This window comes from Oncorhynchus tshawytscha, linkage group LG03 (assembly GCF_018296145.1).
Source record: "Oncorhynchus tshawytscha isolate Ot180627B linkage group LG03, Otsh_v2.0, whole genome shotgun sequence".
Classification (NCBI taxonomy): Eukaryota; Metazoa; Chordata; class Actinopteri; order Salmoniformes; family Salmonidae; genus Oncorhynchus; species Oncorhynchus tshawytscha.
In genome coordinates, this window is record NC_056431.1 from 31,030,659 (window position 1) to 31,052,781 (window position 22,123).

Below are 22,123 nucleotides of genomic sequence, written 5' to 3' on the forward strand. Positions count from 1 at the left end.
CAGCTCATGAAACATGGGACCAATGCTTTACATGTTGCGTTTATATTTTTGTTCAGTATAGTATGCAGCTGCGGCTCAGAGTATTGTTTCTTCATATCCTATGTAATGCATTCTCATGCTTAAAAGTTAGCATTTGAAACAGTGGCCAGGTAAACATGGTTGTCATGCCTTGCTGAAATGACATGGAACGAACCAGTATCGTCTCAGTATTGCTCTTGAGTGCTGACTGGAAGAGAATGTAAAGAAGGCTTTTGTGAAGCATATTGCATAAATTTTTCACATTTACATTTTAGTAATTTAGCAGACGCTCTTGTCCAGTGCGACTTACTGGAGCAATTAGGGTTGTGCCTAGCTCAAGGGCACGTCAACAGATTTTTCACCTAGTTAGCTCGGGATTTAGACCAGCAACCTTTCTGCTCTTAACCACTAGGCTACCTGACACCCCATGACCTCCTCAGCAGTACTAGCGACATTTCTGCTGATGGAATGCTGTGTGGTCTCAGAGCAGACACTTCCTCCTTTCTCTATCTGAACTACATCTCCATTGATAGAGGGCACAGATAGAAATAGGTATCTCTCCCAAAGGACATGCTAGTAGCTTTGTACCTGCTCTGGTTTTCCAGCTTTAAACAATTTCATTTTTATGTCGGAAGTGAGAGAGAGAAGGTACTATTTTCTATATTTTTTTCTCACAATTTTTGTGTTTTCTCTCTCGGACAGTGGCCCATCCTTTTAGTTCTCTGTGACTACTCACACCTCTCAGCCCTACTGGCAGAGTTGCTGTTAGGAGCCCCCTGTTCATGCTGTACATCCATATGGTGGCTCCATAGAGACAGAATATGAATACCTCAGTGGGTGTCATTATTTAACCTTTGACCTGGATCTGGCCACTGTCAGGTCACATGAGCAGTCAGAGCCCACCGCTGAAACTACTTTCATTACTACTGGTTTGGTTTGTTAAGCTGCTGAGTGCCCCATTCAAAGTGGAAAGAAATCCTGTGAAGAAGGATCCCACTGTGGTGGGCATATATGAAGGACTAAAGCCAGAGAGGTTTAGCCAGAGAATGTTGGTAAATTCTGTCACTCTCACACACACACACACACACACACACACACACACACTAAAATACAAGCGCATATTTATACACCACCAGTGCAGCTCAAAGGAATGATAGGCATCCGTCTGTGAATGCTGACTGGCCAGAGACCCAAGGAGGGAGGGTCAGTGAGAAAGGGAGAGGGTGGGGAGCACTTCAAGGGAGCAGGGAGGGTAGGTCTTACGGAGACCGAAAGAGGGAGGGAGAGTGGGAGGAGTATACCAGAGGGGAAAGAAAGTCGCACAGAGTTTCTGGCAAAGTAGACAGGGGTGTCCGGGAAAGAGGAGACCAGGGAACTTGGTTGAACAAGCTGTGGACCAGGTGTGCTGCTCCTCTGCCCAGCACGGAGTGCCTATTCCTGGGTAGAAAGAGGAAAAGAGGCCCCTCTGGGGCTGGATCATGGGACAGAGCCTTCCTCTGGAGACCCCAGCTCAGGACCAACACCAACACATCCACCGTAGCGGTGAGTTTCTAGTTTACTCACTCACATACACATGCTCTATAATCAGTCTCACAAGTACACACAAGCACCTTTTTTTTTACACCACTCAAGCATTCTAATACGATCCTTAGTGTTCAGTTTTTCTAGTTTCTTTTCAACATCATAGCTGCAAAGGAGAGAGGGAAATTGGAGAGGCAGGGCAGGAGATTGTGTAATCAACAATGTTGCACACTTTATTTCTCTCTTTACCACAGGAAATGTTAAAAATCACTGGGATCATGTGGATGAATATCAGCTGTGTGTGTGCGTGCACCCACATTACTGAGTGCAGGATACCCTTCTGACGTGATGTGTGCAAAACAAAAAGATTAGCCGCACAAACACATGCCTCACTGTTTGTGGCCGTAAACTGAGATATTGAAACATTTTTCTGAGGGATTACTGGAAATAGGATTGTCTGTCAATGTGTAGGGCATTATGTGCTTTTTTGGAGCCATTGCATCCCCCTTCCCCTAGTATTGTTGTGGTCTGTTATCCCATGGAGGTTAAGCCTAAGAGATTGGGTAGTATTATTATTATTATTATTTTATAGAGATGAAGTATGGCAACCAGCGAGTGATCAGCCTAGTGTGCCAATAACAAGTTACAGGCACACTAGGCAAAAAATCAACCAGCCCATCTGGCATTTGAAATGCCAGATAGCCAGTCTGATCCGGTGTGTAGGTGCAAGTACACAAAACCAGGTTTAGAAATGGCTATCTTTTCAACCAACAACTTTAGGTATTGGAATTACCTCTCTGGTACCACCCACTAGTGACTAGTCAAAGTGACTAGCCATTTCAAAACACGTAAAGTGAGGAAGAGGGTGGGCTTTCCTTGCGGAAGCAGACTCTTATGTAAGTGATCAGGCTGCTCGAGGCAGCGGGCCTGCTGCTGAGGCCCTTAAAACAACTCGATCTGCTCTCCACCACATGCTCACCTGACTGCTCCTGCAAGTCAAGGGGCTGAGGCTAAACCTGGATCATAATTAACTACTGTTTTTTTACACAAGATATGTTACATAACAATGTTTCCATACTCAACGTTACAGCTTAGCTTATACAAAATGATGCCATAGATTTTTCAACTAACCTGCTCCTGGCAATACTTTTCTCGTTTCGGGTAAAAGGTTATCTTGTAAATATTTGTGTCCAGTTGCTGAGCACGCCCGCATTCTCATTGACGGGGCTGAAGTGGAGCAGGTTGAGAGCTTCAAGTTCCTTGGCATCCACCTCACCAACAAACTAACATGGTCCAAGCACACCAAGACAGTCGTGAAGAGGGCACGACCAAACCTATTCCCCCTCAGGAGACTGAAAAGATTTGGCATGCCGTCCTCAGATCCTCAAAAGGTTTTGCAGCTGCACCATCAAGAGCATCCTGACGGGTTGCATCCCTGCCTGGTATGGCAACTGCCCGGCCTTCGACCGCAAGGCACTACAGAGGGTAGTGCCAGTACATCACCGGGGCCAAGCTTCGTGCCATCCAGGACCTCTATACCAGGTGGTGTCAGAGGAAGGCCGTAAAAATTGTCATTCTTCAGCCACTAGCTAGTCATTTCCGTTACACTACACATGGTGGGTGTTTAAGACCCTACTCAAGTTTGTTTGGCCAGCACCCAGTCAGTAGGCACCCCCATGGATGCCTTTCAGAACCCATTTTAAAACCCCGCCTGTTTCGTTCTGGTTGTCAGTGGCTCATTTTGTTAGTTCCCTATTTCTGTTGAGGAGCGATTTATTTTTTTCTTATTTGGGAATGTAACATAACTAGTGACGACCAAGTCTGACCCTGTTTCCTTATTGGCAAGCTCTAGATGGGCTGGCTTCCTGATTGGACAGAACTGTCTAGCCTGGTATCCTTGCTGTTACTGCATCATTCACTTTGAACTTGTCATTCAGACCTCTCTGAGTCCTTTGTTTTGACATAGTGGATTGCGCTGTGAGATTTCTGTCTCATCAGCCCAGCAAGGCAATTTATAAACTTGATCTCGACTATAAAAAGCATCTAGACGTTATCTCACATTTCTTTGACTAACATTTAGTTTTCAACCTCTGAGATTTGTATAAACCTTGCTCTCTGTCTCTCTGACATATGCAACATTGTTTCAATATTCAAATTTGATCTTCAGCTGTCCCATAGTAATGAACGTGTCGGGAATCGGAACGAGACAGCCAGGCAGGCAGCGTTTCTCAGCCAGTCGAAATCATGAATCAGCTTGAATTATTTTTATGGATATATTCAAAGAAATGTCAATTGAAAAAATGTTAAACAAAATGAAGTGCAGCTAGTTTGCAGTCTTTCCAGCTTCAGTTTGAAGTGATTGTGTTAACTGTGTTATTGGCTAGCTCTTCTGAACAACAGTGTCCTGACAAGTGAGCACATTTTCTATGCCAGGCGAAATCGTGCCTCATTAGCTCATTTTTACGGATGCGTACAAATAAATGTCACTACAAAAGCGTTTAAACAAATTCAAGTGCAGCTATTTTGCTGTTCTTCTGGCTGCACTGTAAGTTAGCCGTAGTTGCCTAGCTAGCAAGCAAGGGATAAGAACGTTGCCAGCAATGGAACATTTAGACTGAACTGGGTCACGTCTCCAGCAACCGAACCGATAGAATGAACGACCAGCCAGCTTGGGTAGCAACTCTAGATTTGTGTCAGGACTATATCTTGTGGAAGGATGAAATAGTATGAATAAATTGATCAAAATATGTCAATTATTATTTGAATATGTTGGTGACCCATTGTATAAAAGTGTGAATGCCCTCGAAGCCGATGTTTGAAGGATATATTGGCACAATTTGCTAACACCCGTGCCAATATATCCTCCAAACACCGCCTTCTCGGGCATTATCACTTAATATTATGTCCTGTGTGCTTTATAGCCTACAATGCAGGCTATCAGTTGAAACAGGCTCTCTTTTTCCATGTCCAGTACAGTAAGATGTGTGAGGGGTGGAGGTTGTCTTTGTTCTGTCACAGTTAGGATCAGGGTGGAGTGCTGTTTCCTCCCTGTGTTTCCCCCCTTCCTCTGTCCGAGTCACACAGCTGCAGACAGCCTACACATACCGGACCTCCACTCACTCTTCAGGCACCCTTTTGGGTATAGGAAGGATCCATTTGGTCACCTTTCCAATCTCTGGGATAAGATCAACTGTATTTCTTGCTACCAGCTGAATGGAGTGAATGTTCTGCTGCTGTGGGTTTCTGGTAGTATCAGTCAGTCAACCCACTGTGGATCTGGAGTGTGTCGGCCCAGCACAACCAGCACTTGTCCTGCTTGAGTGGATTTTAGCTGACCTGCCTGCCTGCCGTGCTCTCCTTGTCAGAGGCAGACCGCTCTGCCAGAGCCTGCTGTGCCTGAGTGTAGGAGAACCAGGGGAGTGTGTGTTACAGACAACTGCATTTAGCAACTCGTTCTTTGGACATCATAACCTGAATCCACTGGTTTTTGTAACTTCCTGAGGAGCTGGATGTATATGGTTTGGAGCTGGCCTCTGAACTTTGATGTTTTGTCTGCATGTGGTTTAGCAGCCTGCTGTGGGTCTTTGCGCTGTCACAGACGCCCCCAGCCCCTCCCTATCTAGGGTGTTGGGATCGACTCGGGACAAGAGTTTGAGTTTTTGAACACAACCTTCTGCTTCCTCATGGCATGTTGCCTCAAGTCCCACCACCATGGAACCTGGACCCTGAGCTCCTACCCAGGTAGACTAGCTCTGTAATATAACCTCCATGACCCTGCTTTGGAGCCCATTTCCACCTTTTGACATGTTTCCTATACCTCCACTTCTGGTCTTTTGAAGGAAGGTATTGTATAATATTATTACCTCTGCCCATCAGCAGCTGGAAAATAGTGTTTTTTTTAAGCGTGCGTTGATGTGTGAACTGAATTGCTGTTGTAGTGTTATTGCCAGGACATCCTGTTTTTGTGGGACTGGTTGCTTGTTTTGCCCCAGCCCTTCTACACAGTAAATATTATGTCTGCTGAATTAAAACCTCAACCTTAGTGGAACCTGGCTCACAGAGATGTTCTGTGAAAGGCCTTGTGAAGCTCAGCACCTTGTCAGCCTGTCAGTCAGCTGAGCTGTTACCATGGCAGCTGGATGTCTGTGCGTGTCTTGGAAAGAGACGCACTCAGGCCAAAGAGCGAGTCCTACCTCCCAAATTATTTTTAAAGGTGTATTTGTTTGTGAAAAATGTGTGTGTGTGCTTCCACATAGCCTGTTGGTGTGAAAGGCCGATAACAATATTCTCCCAGTAGGGAGGAATGTGAGACTGTGGGAAGCTATGGACGGAGGCCAGTGCAAGAGGGACTCTCCCTTCCCAAAGCTGTTGGTGACTTGGTTGTGAATGTGTGGAGGAGTACATAAGCTTTCACCATCACCCTGCCAAAGCACACACAGTCCCAGAGCTCTGAGCTAAAGATAATAATCTTCCTAATGAGCCTGGCCCTCCCATGTTCTTTACTCATGGTGCATATGGGTGTCAGTCTAGCATAGCTAGGCTAATGTTCTTCCGCACTTTACTCTGAGTGCGTATGGGTGTCAGTCTAGCTCAGTTAGGCTATAGGATAATGCTATAATACTACACTTTACTCGGAGTGCATGGGCCAGGCGAAACAGCAGCTGGTGCACAAGGTTTTGCTCGCCTGAGTTAGAGCTCAGCTAGGTTACTGTGAAAATGTCAGGGCTCTGGTTACCTCTGCTCTCTGTGCTGCTGTTATGTTGTAGATGCCCAGTTATGGTTGTCATATTTCAACAATGTTTCTTGACTCTCCATTATTTTCTCTCTGACTCCATTGCTCCAGTTGATGAAGTTGACCACCTGCACAACACGACGGAGGGAGATGGGGACAGCACCCCTCTCCCATGCAAGGGCAAGGGCAAGTTCTCTACCCTTGGCAAGATCTTCAAACCATGGAAGTGGAGGAAGAAGAAAAGCAGCGAGAAGTTTACGGAAACTTCAGAAGGTTTGTGTTCCAGCTTCATTGTGTTTGTTAGTTTTTACGTGTTGCATTCAATCTTTATCAAACGCCTTTCAGTGTGTTTTCCTGTCTCCTGGTGATATGTACATGCCATGGCCTTTTCCAGTGTGTCCAGTTCAGTCTGCTTAAACAAAACAATTGTTATAGTGTTTAGAATAATATCCTTTTTATCTGAAGATCTGTAAACTTACATCTTTGACTTCTGGAACGTGAAATGACACACTAAAATTTGAAATATTATCTTTGGTTTTATATGCTATCTGAAGAAAAAAACTCAAAGCCTTAATGCACTGGCTTAAATTCTGTGTGTTGACGGCAGTTCTGGAGAGAAAGATGTCGATGAGGCGACCGAGGCAGGAGCTTATAGAACAGGGAGTGCTGAAGGAGTTCTCAGAGAACGGTAAGAGTGCTGCCACTGGTGATGTCACTCACTCACCTGATCACCACATAACTCAATCAGCCAGTTCCAGTTGGCTCCCTACTCCTTTCTCTTGCACCTAACATTTTCAATGTTTCTATATCTGTAAAGTGTAAGCAACATGGTGGACGCTCCACCACTACCCTGCATATACCTATCCAGACCCTTCAGATCTACAAACATTTAAGGGTTATGGCAGCCAAGGGGGGGGAGCAAATTGGAAATGGCTTTATCTTTATCAGACAAAAGTCCAGGGCTATCACGCCTACACAGATAGCATAGTCGATAAGTAACAGCTTCAAGTTCAGCACACTCAATGGCAGTTGAAGAAAGTCAAATTCACTCTCATGCTCCTTTTCAACAGTATAACTATATATTTTGGGAAGAAAATTACATGGTGTTTTTCTTGAGCTGGGGAAAGTGGAACGAATTGCGCCCTGCAGCGGAATAGCTTTTAAAGTCAGTGTGTTCTGTGCTCTTACTCGCTTTGCCGGCGTCTGTGTTGCAGAGGCCCATTTATGAAACATATTTCACTCCATGGCCAGAGCTCTGGTCCAAAGGGGTTGGCAGTTAGGACACCTTTCTAAAACCTCTCATTCTGAAGGGGCCTGTGAAATCATGTCCAGATGCACAGAGGGAACCAATCCAAAAGTCCATCATGTGCCCTATTTCAACAAGCCAATTAAGTTTGACCATTTTAAACTCAAATTTGCAGAACATTTTGAGTAGAGATAATGGCTTTGTTAGATTTCTGACTAACCCCTCCCTCACACTTGGTTAGTGACTCAAAGTAGTGCTAGTTTATAGATCTTCTTATGTGTGAGTGACTCTGTATGGAAAGTCTCACTGCTTGTGTCCATTTTTGTGACAGAAGGGGACGATCCTCACAGCCCCAAACAGTCCTATGTGAAGAATGGCCACACCCTGCCCGTGGGTGGTGGTGGTGGTGGAGGGGGCAGAGGGCAGGAAAACCAGACAAGACCCCCCTCAGACCTTGGGATGAACCCCTCAGACTTTAAGATTAACCCAGCCTGGCTGCCCCAGATAGAGGACCGCAGGGTCCGATTCCCCCCTGACATAGACCGCCAGGGTGGCCCCAGAGGCTCTGGACAGCAGGAGGAGGGCCGGCGAGGAGGTGGAGGGTCCCAGGGGGAGGGGGAATGGAAGTCTAACATGGCCTGGCAGGGCCAGGCGATGGTGCAGGGGATGGGACAGGAGGAGGGTAGACGCGGGGGCAGACTCCACCCTTCTGACGGAGACAAGCGGCCGGGCCTGCAGAAGGCGCCATCAGAGGACGGTAGGAGTCGCCGCCCTGCTGAGACCGCATGGAAACCTACCCTCCCCCGGCACGCGTCCGCAGAGGAGGGAAGGGCCCGTAGAGGTGAGCTATTAACACCAACACATTATTGTAATTTTTAGATATGTGTGTATTGTTGTGACTTGTTAGATATTACTGCACTGTTGGAACTAGGAACACAAGTATTTCGCTACACACGCAATAACATCTGCTAAATATGTGTATGCGACCAATCAAATTTGATTTGACACACACGCGGCCTTATTCTGTGGAGTAGGGTGAAGCTGTCCTTAGACACTGATCTAAGGTTTGTGTTTTCTCCCTAATGGAAGATTTGAAAACGATCAGCTGATCCTAGATCTTTGCATAAGGGCAACTTCTACCTGGAGCCTGATTTTCTGACTGCCCTCTCTCCAGTCAATCTTCCTCCTCTTCAGTCCTCTGGTTTGGCCCCAGATATAGACAGGAGTCTCGGAGCCTCTTTGCTCCCCAGAGTCCTGCTCCAGCTATGCGTCTTATTCGGGAGCCGAAGGGAATAGAGGGACTAGCTCATCCTCTCCTCCTTTCGTAATTAATGCGGCATTATCGTTTTAACCATTCCTGTCCTTAAAAGCTTAATGCCTGTCAGCTCAACCGTAACCCTGCTGAAGAGCTAAAGCTAATTGATACCATTCCAGCTATTACACACTGAGCTAAATGGTCTGTAGTGTCTTGTTTCTTTTAGATCTTATACTCTCCCTGATTTATATCTTAATCTTCTCGCTTTCTCTCTCCCTCTCCTTTTCTCCCCTTTTACCTCTCCCTCGGTTTTCTCTGACCTACAATGCCTTCAGAAAGTATTCACACCCTTGACTTTTTCTCCGTTTGTTGTTATAGCCTGAATTTTAAATGGATAAAATTTATATTTTGTGTCACTGATTTACACACAATAGCCCATAATGTCAAAGTGGAATTATGTTTCTAGAAATGTGTTTCTAGAAAAGCTGAATAGTCTTGCGTCAATAAATGTTCAAACCTTTTGTAATGGCAAGCCAAAATAAGTCACTACAAAGATACAGGCACCCTTCCTAACTCAGTTGCCAGAGAGGAAGGAAACTGTTAGTTTAGATTTTAATGGCTGTGATAGGAGATAACTGAGGATGGCTCAACAACATTGTAGTTACTCCACAATACTAACATAAATGACAGAATGCAAAGAAGGAAGCCTGTTCAGGAAACCTGTAATCCAACACACCACGGAGTACCATTCTTCATATTTTCAAGCATGGTGACTGCATCATGTTATGAGTATGCTTGTCATCGGCAAAGACTAGAGGTTTTTTTTTAGGATGAAAGGAAATGGAATAGAGCTAAGCACAGGCAAAGTCTGAGAGGAAAAACTTGTTTTAGTCTGCTTTCCAACAGAAACTCGGAGACACATTCACCTTTCAACAGGACAATTACCTTAAAACACAAGGCCAAAATATACACTGGGCTTGCTTACTAAGACGACCTTGAATGTGCCTTAGTGGCCTAGTTACAGTTTTGACTTAAATTGGCTCTGTGGCAAGACTTGGAAATTGCTGTCTAGCAATGATCAACTTGACAGAGCTTGAATAATTTTTTTAATAATAATGGGTAATTATTGTACCATCCAGGTGTGCCAGCGACTCAGAGCTGTAATTGCTGCCAAAGGTGATTCATGTATTGACTTAGGGGTTGAATACTTATCTAATGAAGATATATTATGGTTTTATTTTCCATTAAAAAAACTGTCCACTTTGACATTAGGGCATTTTGTGTAGATCATTGTCAAAAAAGGGCACATTTTAATCCCACTTTGTAACACAACAAAATTTGAAAAAAGTAAATGAGTGTGAATACTTTCTGAAGGCACTATTTCCTATTTTCTCTGTGGCATCAGCATGTGATAAGGACTTGTCTATAAATAAACTTCAGCTTTGAGGAATGGCGTGGGATAATAAGAAGCAGGGTGGAGGGCTAGGGGAATGTGGGTTTAGTACTGTAATTACAGCACTGTTTATCTACACAGCTGATCCCCTGATAATGACAATCTCATACAAGTGTTTTGTCACACACACACTAGAGTGACTGAGTGAATGGCAGAAATTGGCTCAGTGCTTCAACCCAAGACTGAAACATTTGTTTTTTAGGGATGAGATAGTATCTTTTCCATTTTTGAAAGAGCCAAACGCACCCAAAAAAGGCTAGCAGTGTGTAGTGAGTTTTTGTGTGTGCGGTCTTTGACACAAATATGCTCATGTGTCTCTCATGATGATGATTAGTTATTAAATGTATAGTGCTCTTTAACACATGTATGTTATGTAACGTGTTTTGTGTGCTGTGTGTTTTGCAGAATCAGAGAGCCATTTTGTTCCTGACCCAGATTTGCTGCGGGACACTCTCCGAGAGTCTCTGTCCCCCAAACAGTCCGTTATGCCCCCCAAGTGGCTGATGAGCTCCACCCCCGAGCCCGGCAGCGAAGGGTCACCCTCATCCCACACCCCATCCAACCACCCTGCAACCACGTACTCTTCCTCCTCTTCTTCCTCTGCAGTTGCAATGCCTGCCCGAACTGTCTCCTCTGCAGGCGCCAACCCCCAATCTTCAGCAGTAGTGTCCTTCCCTCCATCCCCCACCCCCCAGGCGACCAAGCAGCCTCCCCTCCCCCTGCCCAAGCCCGTCAACAGGGGCGTTAATGCTGCCATGTTGGGTGAGTAGTAGTACTAGTTGTGGTGATTGTAGTAGTAGGGACCGCAGCTGCCTGTTTAATCACGGGATGGCAGAATTAGCTTATGAGATGCCAGAGGAGACCAGGTGCAGCTTGCATCAATACACACACACACATTCACTCAGTGGAGCTTCCTCGCGTAACATGTAGTTAAGTGTCACATGCATACATGTCTGCAGAAGACTCACGTTACATGCATAGGCGTTACTACAAGGGACATGTGCACGTCGCGCGCATTCTATCTCACACACACACACACACTTTGCCGCTCATCTTTATAATGATGTTATCCCTGCGGCTCCAGCAGCTGTTCCCTAGACGATAACTTAATAAGACTGAACTATTTTAGACAGCAGCAGCAGAGCAGATTTTCCCTGGCATTGTATCTCTCCCAGGACACCACTGACTCTGGTGGCTCTGAGCCTGCTGCTGCTCAGCTCCATACGGAGGTAATATTATTATTGTTTTTACCAGGGGCGTTTCTTATCAGGGGAGCCCGACTTTATTCACTGTTCTCTTTGAGATCTGATACGCCTATTACCTTAGGACTGTTTAAACACATTTTTTGTATATATTCCCTCTAGTTTCCTGTGTCATTTTTACATGTAGGTTGGTTGGTTTAGCCTGGAGCTGATAGGCTTGGAAGTCATTTGCCATGCACTTGTGTCACCTATTTGCCACCTACAGTCTTTCAAGCTATTTCATATGTACGTTCTAGAATGTATGTAGACATTTCAGCTCTCACATTATGTAAACAATTCTGATGTATTAAACCATGTCGGATTTGTTAAAAGAGGTGGCATAGAATACTCTGAACAATGGGGACTTTTCCTGGTGTTGCAGGAAGGAGAAACGGCAATAAGAAGTTGCTTTGCTGCATTCTTAATTTGGTACAGTTACAATACGTTCCGTTATTGTCAACAATGCATTTTAGCCAGTGCATTTAGTTAGGTAATGTTTAAACCAAGGTTATCATAAACTACTGGGAAAAGTTATCGGATACTTGTAGATTTAAAATCTCATCCGACATGATACTGAATATGCAATCATTGCTTGCCTAGCTGTTGTTGAAACATATCAAACTGTATATGAATGCTAGCTGAGCCAGTAGTGACTGTTTTCAAAAGTATTCCACTAGTTAATTAGGAAAATTCCTAACAGGTAGCTAGGTACAGAGTGATTACTTCTCCGGCTAACCTAGAGGGCCCGAAACTGAAGGAGTTTTGATTACCTCTTCACTTTCCCCATTGAGTCCCCTCTCACAGCCCAGGCAAGCCCCTCAGACACTTAGCGCAGTACTCTAATTACGCAAACCCTCTTGTTCTGGGTGCTGGTAGTGCGTTATGTGTAAGCATATCCACCTTGGTTGTGTTCATTAGACACCACACGTAAAAAAAAAAACTGACTGAAACCAGGAAGGACTTCCTGGACTGTATTTAAAATGTTGCGCTACGGTGTGCCCAAATGAACACCATCCTGGTGTATGTGTAGTTAAGGTTAAGGTGACCAGATATTAGAAATTAAAATCATGGATTTTTTTATATGGGGCTAGCTGTGCAAAAATATATAAAAAACAATGGTATGGAACTATAGTTAACTAACAATTTTCACTATATTCCTTTCAAATACTTGTTTTAATTCTAACACAGAAATGGTTCACTTGTTTAGCAGCCTGGTGGGCATGGTTGTTCATGCAGTGGTTACATGTTTGTATCAATGATCAAACGTTCTCATAAATGGTCAAACAAGTTTGGTACAGGGATAGACAATTTGTACATGCAAATCTGACTGGATACAGTGTTTTGATTATTGAAATATAAACCTCATTATCAACAGTTGCATCTTGTTTTCTGAGGGATATTCGGGGATAATTTTGGGGTGGGCAGCTCTAGCCGGGGACAGGCCACTAAAATTGGGGACTGTCCCTGGTAATCGGGGACTGTCCCTGGTAATCAGGGACGTCTGGTCACCCTATACACACTGTATACATTCAGCCAGCCTATATGAGAGCTGAAGGCCTGTGTGTCGTGCCTCTCATCCCCTGCCAGCCTCCACTCTACAGGGGGGTGAGAACCAGAATGACTCCCAACTGCCCCTCTACTGGTCCTGCTGGAAACGCGAGGGCGACTATGATGTCTACCTGTCCCTCCCTGTCTACCTGTGCCGGCGGGATGGCAGAGGCCTGCGGTCAGGTAAAACAAAGGATGCCCACCAATGCCCCTCTTCACTGGCATCGCCGCAGCAATGGTGCCCACCTTGTCTCTCTAACGTCTTCCCAAGCCTGCGTTGTATGTGTGGCTGTATGCCACACCCCTGTTAACGTCAACCTTCTGGTTACTTGCGTCATCATATTTCATTATCCTGACTTGAAAAGCCTCATGCCAAACGCTACCTGGATGCAACTGATGGACTAACCTATAACGGCCTGGATTGAGTGCTCTCTTCTGCTCATGCCACGTTAGGCTGCATGCGCGTAACAAGGTTGAGTGAGGTGTGCGTGTAAGTGGGTGTACGTGGGCGTCTGACCACCATATGTGTACTACTACCTCTGGCATGTGAATGGGGGAGTAACTGAGTGTCTCCCGTGATGGCTACCTGTGGCAGCCCAGCGCAGACCAGGCTGCCCCATAAAGGCTAATCCACACATCTGCTCTGGAGCGAGAGAGGAGAGAAGGGGCTTGACTCTGTTTAAAGCAGATGTTAAAATCCAGTCCAGTATGCTTCATGTCTGGCACTCAATCAGTCTGCTGCTGTGATCTATTGTACTCCAATGCAGTATGTCTCCATGGCTTTGTATTTTAAAGCTATTTCATGTTGACACATTCACCAGCAACTGCATTGAGCTTATGTATTTAAAGGTTTGCATGCAATCGCAAATGTCTATTCCAGCTTGGTTGAACAGAGTTTTTTTCATAATTCTCAGTTCAGAGATGCTAAGAAGCGATGGATGCATACTGGCCAATTCGATTTGTATATGGTCTGTGTGTGTTCTAGTGCATGTGTACTTATTCAAACCCTCACTGTAACCTTGATTGCCACATGCACCCATTTGTAATGTAAGACCCTGTCGGATGCACTCATGTGGACCCAGTCATGTGACCTGGGTTTGTGGACCTATGCATTCATGTGGACTCAGTCATGTGATCTGGGTGTGTATATCCATTCATGTGCACTCACCCATGTTACTTGGGCTCGATCTTACATGTAAATGGAGACGTTAACAAGCTTGTGCACTCACTTGATCCGCAGTTGAAAGCCCAGATATAGGTTAATAAAGTAAGTGAACGTGTGTTTATCAGTGTGTGACACATTCAATAAACTGTTTCTCCATCACACAGGCAACCTCACCCAGGCCGGTACCAGACTGGTGCCAACTAAGCCCTCGCCACCGATGCCCCCCAAGAGGACCACCCCTGTCACAAAGCGCAACCCGGAGGACCCGTCTGCGTCCACCCAGTCTGTCTCCACCCCCTCCCCTTCCCTGCTTTCTCCTGAGGACCATCATAACCACTCAGCAGGCTTCCAGATGCCTCCCCCGTCCCCGCCCTTACCCAACCACATCCCCCCTTCTCCCCCCCGCCAGCATCTGCAAGCGCACTACCTCCACCACCAGCACTCCTACCAACATCCCATCCCCCAGCCCTTGCTCTTTGACCCCCAGCCCCACCAGTGAGCCCCCCCAGCGGCCGGCCCCCGTCCCCCTACACATCATGATCCAGAGGGCCCTGTCCAGCCCCGGCCCGGCTCAGCCACATCCCGACGGCTCCCAGCGCTCAGCTCACTCCCTGCTCTTCGAGACACCGCCTGAGTACCAGGGGGACCGCAGCCGGCCCCTAGCCATCAGCATCCAGCCTCTGAAACTGTGAGTCCTATATGTCACTGTGGGTATTTCCATGTTCTAGACTTGAGTAAAAATCACACCTGAAACAATAGATGTAAAGTTGGCAGGACCTTGTATGAAAGGATCTAGCCACACAATCTTTCTGTGATGCCAATGATTTATTATCAGATTTATTATCATCAATAATGATATGTGACTGACGGCTTTTCCTATTTCTGTTGAAAACTTATCTGATCTCCATCGCTCCATTTCTCACGCTATCAGGGCTGAGGATGACTACTCGGAGGAGGAGGAGGAGGAGGAGGATGATGATGAAGAAGAGGAGGAGGAGGAGGAGTATGATGGGGAGCTCCCCCAGCCAGAGCTGGAGCCACGGAGCAGGAGGTGCATGGTGGGAGAGCCCAGCATCAATGTCATCCCTGAGGGACCCAACAGCAGTGAGGAGGAGGAGGAGGAAGAACAGCAGGACTTGCAAAGGGACGACAGCGACTCGGACGGGCCAGTGCTCTATAAAGATGAAGATTCAGACGAGGATGAGGAGGATGAGCCTCCACCCAGTATGTATCTCTGTCTCACTTGAATTGCTTTATGGATAAACATTTATACTCAGATATAGCAGCATCTTTAAAATACTGTAAAAGTATATATGCCACCTATCAGACACATTTTAGACACATTTTAGTGAATTACAGTAGAGTGAGCGCATACACCTTTTGTATGTGACTATTGATCCCTGCGGGAATTTACCCCTCATTTGTCATTGTTAGCACTGCACTCTTACCAATTGAGCCACACATGATACCTATTCAGTACCAGTCAAAAGTTTGGACACACCTACTCATTCCAGGGTTTTTCTTTCTACATTGTAGAATAATAAGTGAAGACATCAAAACTATGAAATAACACATATGGAATAAATGTAGTAACCAAAAAAAGTGTTCAACAAATCAAAATATATTTTATATTTAAGATTCTTTATAGTAGCCACCCTTTGCCTTCATGACAGCTTTGCACACTCTTGGCATTCTCTCAGCCAGCTTCATGAGGTAGGCACCTGGAATGCATTTAAATTCAAAGGTGTGCCTTGTTAAAATGTATTTGTGGAATTTCTTTCCTTAATGCGTTTGAGCCAGTCAGTTTTGCTGTGTCAAGGTAGGGGTGGTATACAGAAGATAGTCCCATTTGGTAAAAAAGACCAAGTCCATTTTATGGCAAGAGCAGCTAAAATAAGCAAAGAGAAACAACAGCCCATCATTACTTTAAGACATGAAGGTCAGTCAATGTGGGAATTTTCAAGAACTTTGAAAGTTTCTTTAAGTGCAGTTGCAAAAGCAATCAAGCACTATGATAAAACTGGCTCTCATGAGGACCGCCATAGGAAAGGAAGACCCAGAGTTACCTCTGCTGCAGAGGTACAGTTACCAGCCTCAGAAATTGCAGTCCAAATAAATGCTTCACAGAGTTCAAGTAACAGACACATCTCAACATCAACTGTTCAGAGGAGGCTGTGTGAATCAGGCCTTCATGGTCGAATTGCTGCAAAGTCACAACTACTAAAGGACTCCAATAAGAGGATGAGACTTGCTTGGGCCAAGGAACACAAGTAATGGACATTAGACCGGTGGAAATCTGTCCTTTGGTCTGATGAGGTAGGTTGGTCCAAATTAGGTAGGCTTGATTACCAACAACGACGAGACGGCCTACAGGGAGGAGGTGAGGGCCCTCGGAGTGTGGTGTCAGGAAAATAACCTCACACTCAACGTCACAAAACAAAGGAGATGATTGTGGACTTCAGGAAACAGCAGAGGGCGCACCCCCCTATCCACATCGACAGGACAGTAGTGGAGTGGGTAGTAAGTTTTAAGTTCCTCGGCAAACACATCACGGACAAACTGAATTAGTCCACTCACACAGACAGCGGTGAAGAACGAAGAAATTCGGCTTGTCACCAAGAGCACTCACAAACATCTACAGATGCACAATCGAGAGCATCCTGTCGGGCTCTATCACCGCCTGGTACGGCAACTGCTCCGCCCACAACAGTAAGGCTCTCCAGAGGGTAGTGAGGTCTGCACAACGCATCACCGGGGGCAAACTACCTGCCCTCCAGGACACCTACACCACCCGATGTCACAGGAAGGCCATAAAGATCATCAAGGACAACAACCACCCGAGCCACTGCCTGTTCACCCCGCTATCATCCAGAAGGCGAGGTCAGTACAGGTACATCAAAGCAGGGACTGAGAGACTGGAAAAACAGCTTCTATCTCAAGGCCATCAGACTGTTAAACAGCCAACATTGAGTGGCTGCTGCCAACACACTGACTCAACTCCAGCCACTTTAATAATGGAAATTGATGAAAAAAAAAAATCACTAGCCACTTTAAACAATGCCACTTAATATAATGTTTACATACCCTACATTACTAATCTCATATGTATATGTATATACTGTACTCTTTCATCTACTGCATCTTGCCATCTTTATGTAATACATGTATCACTAGCCACTTTAAACTATGCCATTTTATGTTTATATACCCTACATTGCTCCGTTCTGTACCATCACCCATTCATATGTATCTGTATGTACATTTTCTTTATCCCTTTACACTTGTGTGTGTATAAAGGTATTAGTTATGGAAATGTTAGGTTAGATTACTCGTTGGTTATTACTGCATTGTCGGAACTAGAAGCACAAGCATTTTGCTGCACTCACATTAACATCTGCTAACCATGTGTATGTGACAAATAAAATTTGATCTGAATTGAATTTTAGATTTTTGGTTCCAACTGCTGTGTCTTTGTGAGATGCAGAGTAGGTGAACGGATGATCTCCGCATGTGTGGTTCCCACCGTGAAGCATGGAGGAGGAAGTGTAGGGGTGCTTTGCTGGTGACACTGTCCGTGATTTATTTTGAATTCAAGGCACACTTAACCAGCATGGCTACCACAGGATTTTGCAGCAATATGCCATCCCATCAGGTTTGCGCTTAGTGGGCCAATAATTTGTTTTTCAACAGGACAATGACCCAACACACATTCAGGCTGTGTAAGGGCTATTTTACCAAGAAGGAGAGTGATGGAGTGCTGCATCAGATGACCTGGCCTCCACAATCACCCGACCTCAACCCAATTGGGATGAGTTGGATCGCAGACTGAAGCATCACCCGACCTCAACCCAATTGGGATGAGTTGGATCGCAGACTGAAGCATATGTGGGAACTCCTTCAAGACTGTTGGAAAAGCATTCCAGGTGAAGCTGGTTGAGAGAATGCCAAGAGTTTGCAAAGCTACCAATATGGCAAAGGGTGGCTACTTTGAAGAATCTCAAACATTAAAATATACTTTGTTTTGTTTAACACTTTTTTGGTTACTACATGATTCCAGATGTGTTATTTCATAGTTTTGATGTCTTCACTATTATTCTACAATGTATAAAATAGTAAAAATAAAAACCCTTGAATGAGTATGTGTGCCCAAACTAATGACTGGTACTGTATATCTTTGTATACCTGACTCCATCTCTTTGTGGTTCTTGTTCAGGTGCTTTGGCCAGCAGGGTCAGAAGGAAAGACACTTTAGCTTTGAAACTGAGTAACCGACACGCCCCAGAGAAACATGCTCGAGAGGACAAGTCCAGCGGTCACACCGAACGATGCACTCCGGGACACACACCAGGACACACACACCAAGGGTCAACAGGGCTGACGTGGCAGAGCAGGGAGCAATGGGAGGCCATACGCACACAAATAGGCTCTGCACTCACAAGGTAATAGATAAAGCCACACAGTCTCACTATCATTTTCTTCTCGCTCTTCTCTCTTTCTCTCTCTTTCTCTCTTTTCTCTCTCCACATATACACACACCAAATCTAACACAAGATTGATGTGATACTGATATTCTAACTTCTATCCTCTAGGCGTCTCAGCCAGAGACCCAGTGCAGAGGAGCTGGAGCAGAGAAACATCCTTCAACGTAAGTCTTTCCAACTCCCCATCACAATTTTTTCAACAGGTGAAAGCTTAGTGGTGGAGGCGTGAAGCCCTTGCCTTCACCTGTCTGATCACGTCTAATCAGAGAACTTCCTTCCTCCCGTCCTTGAATAATGCACTTTTATGGAATTAGAATGGGGCCTAGGTTTTCACCTAATCACTGATCAATCCCCACTGGTATTTCTCTCTCAGTAAGGATTCTTGTTATTTATATAGATGAGGCCACATTTCAAGAGCATGAGGCCACTTCTTATCATCGTGGATTAGAAGAAAAAAATTATGTCGGTGTACTTTTGATTTGTACCTAGGTACCTTTGTTGAGTCCCATTGGAAAATCCAATCTTTGTGAATAGACAACAATTGCACAATTTGGTGAAAGTCTGTACAGGGTTCTAAACATTGGTTTGACTCGCTCTCTCTCTCCTTTCCAGCCAAGAACCAGGTAGACAGGCAGGCAGAGGTCCGAGAGATCAAACGTAGGCTCACCAGGAAGGTAAGACCCAGTGACACACACACACACACCACTGTTACCTGTAATAAGATAGTTCTCTCATTTAACAGAACATTTACATATAGAGGATTAACTAGAGTGAATTTTTATAAAACGAGCTGAGAGAAAATGGAAGGTAGTCTTATTCAAGGGAGACTGGCAATGAGGCCCTTTATCTACTTCCCCAGATTCAGATGAACTTTGTGGATACCATTTTGACTCGCAAAACTACCTCTAACTTCATTCATACTGAACATAAATTAATCTGACTCTGGGGAAGTAGATAAAATTCATCATTGCCAAAATCCTGAAGGTATCCCTTTAAACTCTTTATACAACTCCTCTAGCTGAGTCAGAGGCCCACGGTTGCTGAGCTTCAGGCCAGAAAGATCTTGCGCTTCCACGAGTATGTGGAGGTCACCACAGCCAATGATTACGATCGGCGAGCGGACAAGCCCTGGACCAAGCTAACACCCGCCGACAAGGTACAATCAGCTGTCACTCATAGCTCCCTAAATCACGGCTTGTAATGCACTTATTTATTGACACCAGTATATCTTATTGCCCAGTAAAGGAAGTATATATTTCTGTCTCTACTTTAGTATTTAGATGCTGCCTTACGCAAGTCTTCACTATATTCATTTCCCCTCTGTCCAGGCTGCCATTCGGAAGGAGCTCAATGACTTTAAGAGCTCTGAAATGGAGGTTCATGAAGACAGTAGGATCTATACCAGGTACTTCCTCAGCTTATGGACAACATGAAGTTATATACACCATTCCATAATATAGATCTTGAATTAACATACTAAGACATATGTTTCGATCCCTTTAATTGGCAGCTCTTACAGCCATGATAAATACCTTTTTGATATGTTGAGTTGTTGTGATTGATCAAATTATCATTGATGTCCCTTTCTTTAGGTTCCACCGCCCTTAGCATCCACCCCATACTGGAAAGCACTTTCTTAACCAGTGGCTGGCGGAGTCTCTGGAGAGGAGTCGTAGGGTCTTGGTGCTCCCTAAACAGACTGCCCTTTTATGTTGCTGAATGTAAGGTACAGATCATCAAGGAAGGCCCTAGAATTGACTGAACTGAAAACAGGGGGACTGAGGACCAGATACAGTATTTCTCCCGGACATTAGGGGGAACCAAGTGCCAACAAAGTGGAGAGCTGGCAGAGGGGCTTGACCGAGAGGACTGACTGGGAGCCACTGCCAATGTGTGTTATCCCTCAGGGACTTGGTTCCACTGACAACGACCTTTTGCCTTTTTTCTGCTTTTACTCTGTATGGCACAGTTAACCCATGTTGCAGAGATGTAAATGTAATAACATTACAGTAATAATAGTCCTAATAATGACAGCTACAATAATAAACACAGTGATAATACATGTTAGAGAGGAAGCTGCAGAAAGAGGATGAGGAGGAAGACGACTGTGGGATTTGCCGTTCCCCAAGACTGGAAAAGCTCTGGGATAATTGTGTATAGATTTCTGTGATTTGTTAGACTGAAACTTTGGAGTTCTAATAATGACAACTGTAATGCATAATATTTTGATCACAACATAAATTACTGCTTTTATTTTAACCTGTTTTGTAGTGTGCATTTTTACATTTTAGTTACTTAGCAGACGCTCTTATCCAGAGCGACTTACAAGAGCAATTAGGGTTACGTGCCTTGCTTGAGGGCACATCAGCAGATTTTTTTCCCCCGCCTAGTCGACTTGGGGATTCGCACCAGCTAACTTTTGGTTACTGGCCTAATGTTCTTAACCGCTAGCCTGCCCTGCCTGTATTTGTATATTTGGCTGTAACATTGGGGTGAGCATTTGAGCTGATACTAGTCATAGGAAAGAACACAATGAGGAGGTAGTTGGTGTGCTATTCTTTTTATTTGTTTCGTTCTTTTTTTGCCAGACACTGATCCCCATGCTGACAGTAGAATGCTGTTTTTTCATGTCGCAGATTTCTTCAATTTGCTGCATGAGCCAACACACAGTGCAATTATTGAATCAATACATGATTCTTTTTTTATTTACGCTTTTTTATTTGATTTTTTTTTGTACTTCTCTACATAGGTCAAACCATGCAATGCTGCAAATAATAGCTGTTTAAAAATGCTAAGATCATGATGGCATCTTAAATTAAATAAAAGTTGAAATGTTACACATCTTTAGAGAATGTATCAAAGTGCAGTTAGCGTAGATCAGGATTTGATTAATCAAACATGAAAAAACAAATTAGTGCATTTTACGGTTGACGGGGAATCATTTTGTCAGGAAAATGCTTTTTTATCTGGAGAAATGTATCATGCCTCTTCTGGTCAGTAGATTACAGGGTCCTTTGCTGTACAGATGCATTTAGGTTACTGTTGTGTATCTTTTTCTTCCTTATTATTTGAAAATAAATGTTAAATATAGTAAAGTATTATATGTTGCTATTTTTCTAAGAACAAAATATTACTATATAATTAAACACTACAACAATGGGAATTTCTAAGTGTACCTGTTCAGTTTTACTCGTTTTTTTAATGAAATGTAGAATTTTAGTAACTGACTATAAATAGTCAACTATAATTAAAAACCTTAATCACTCTTTTTGTCTTGTTGTTGGACTTATGCCGCGTTCACGTGCTAGTCGGAACTAGGAAACTAAGAAAAGTAAGACTTGATAACTGTTTGCAGTTACACGTGCCGCGTTCTAACAATTAGCAAGTCTAACATCTTCGAGTTTCCTACTTCCGACTAGCACTTGAATGCGGCATTAATAGCTCACTTGTGAATAAATATGTG

At 44.5% G+C, this 22,123-nt stretch overlaps 1 protein-coding gene across 1 annotated transcript in view; it reads left to right on the top strand.

Annotated features, from left to right (window-relative positions):
- phactr4b (phosphatase and actin regulator 4b) overlaps nucleotides 1-21,823 on the top strand; it is a 53,292-nt gene extending 31,469 nt beyond the window's left edge. Inside the window, 13 exon segments of the mRNA XM_042314290.1 lie at nucleotides 6,383-6,544; nucleotides 6,879-6,959; nucleotides 7,849-8,358; nucleotides 10,631-10,987; nucleotides 14,344-14,659; nucleotides 14,661-14,867; nucleotides 15,111-15,403; nucleotides 18,393-18,618; nucleotides 18,769-18,824; nucleotides 19,273-19,334; nucleotides 19,679-19,816; nucleotides 19,989-20,065; nucleotides 20,253-21,823. Of these exon segments, the coding sequence (XP_042170224.1) occupies nucleotides 6,383-6,544; nucleotides 6,879-6,959; nucleotides 7,849-8,358; nucleotides 10,631-10,987; nucleotides 14,344-14,659; nucleotides 14,661-14,867; nucleotides 15,111-15,403; nucleotides 18,393-18,618; nucleotides 18,769-18,824; nucleotides 19,273-19,334; nucleotides 19,679-19,816; nucleotides 19,989-20,065; nucleotides 20,253-20,268 (2,501 nt within the window). The 3' untranslated portion in view covers nucleotides 20,269-21,823.
- The last annotated feature ends 300 nt before the right edge of the window (nucleotides 21,824-22,123 follow it).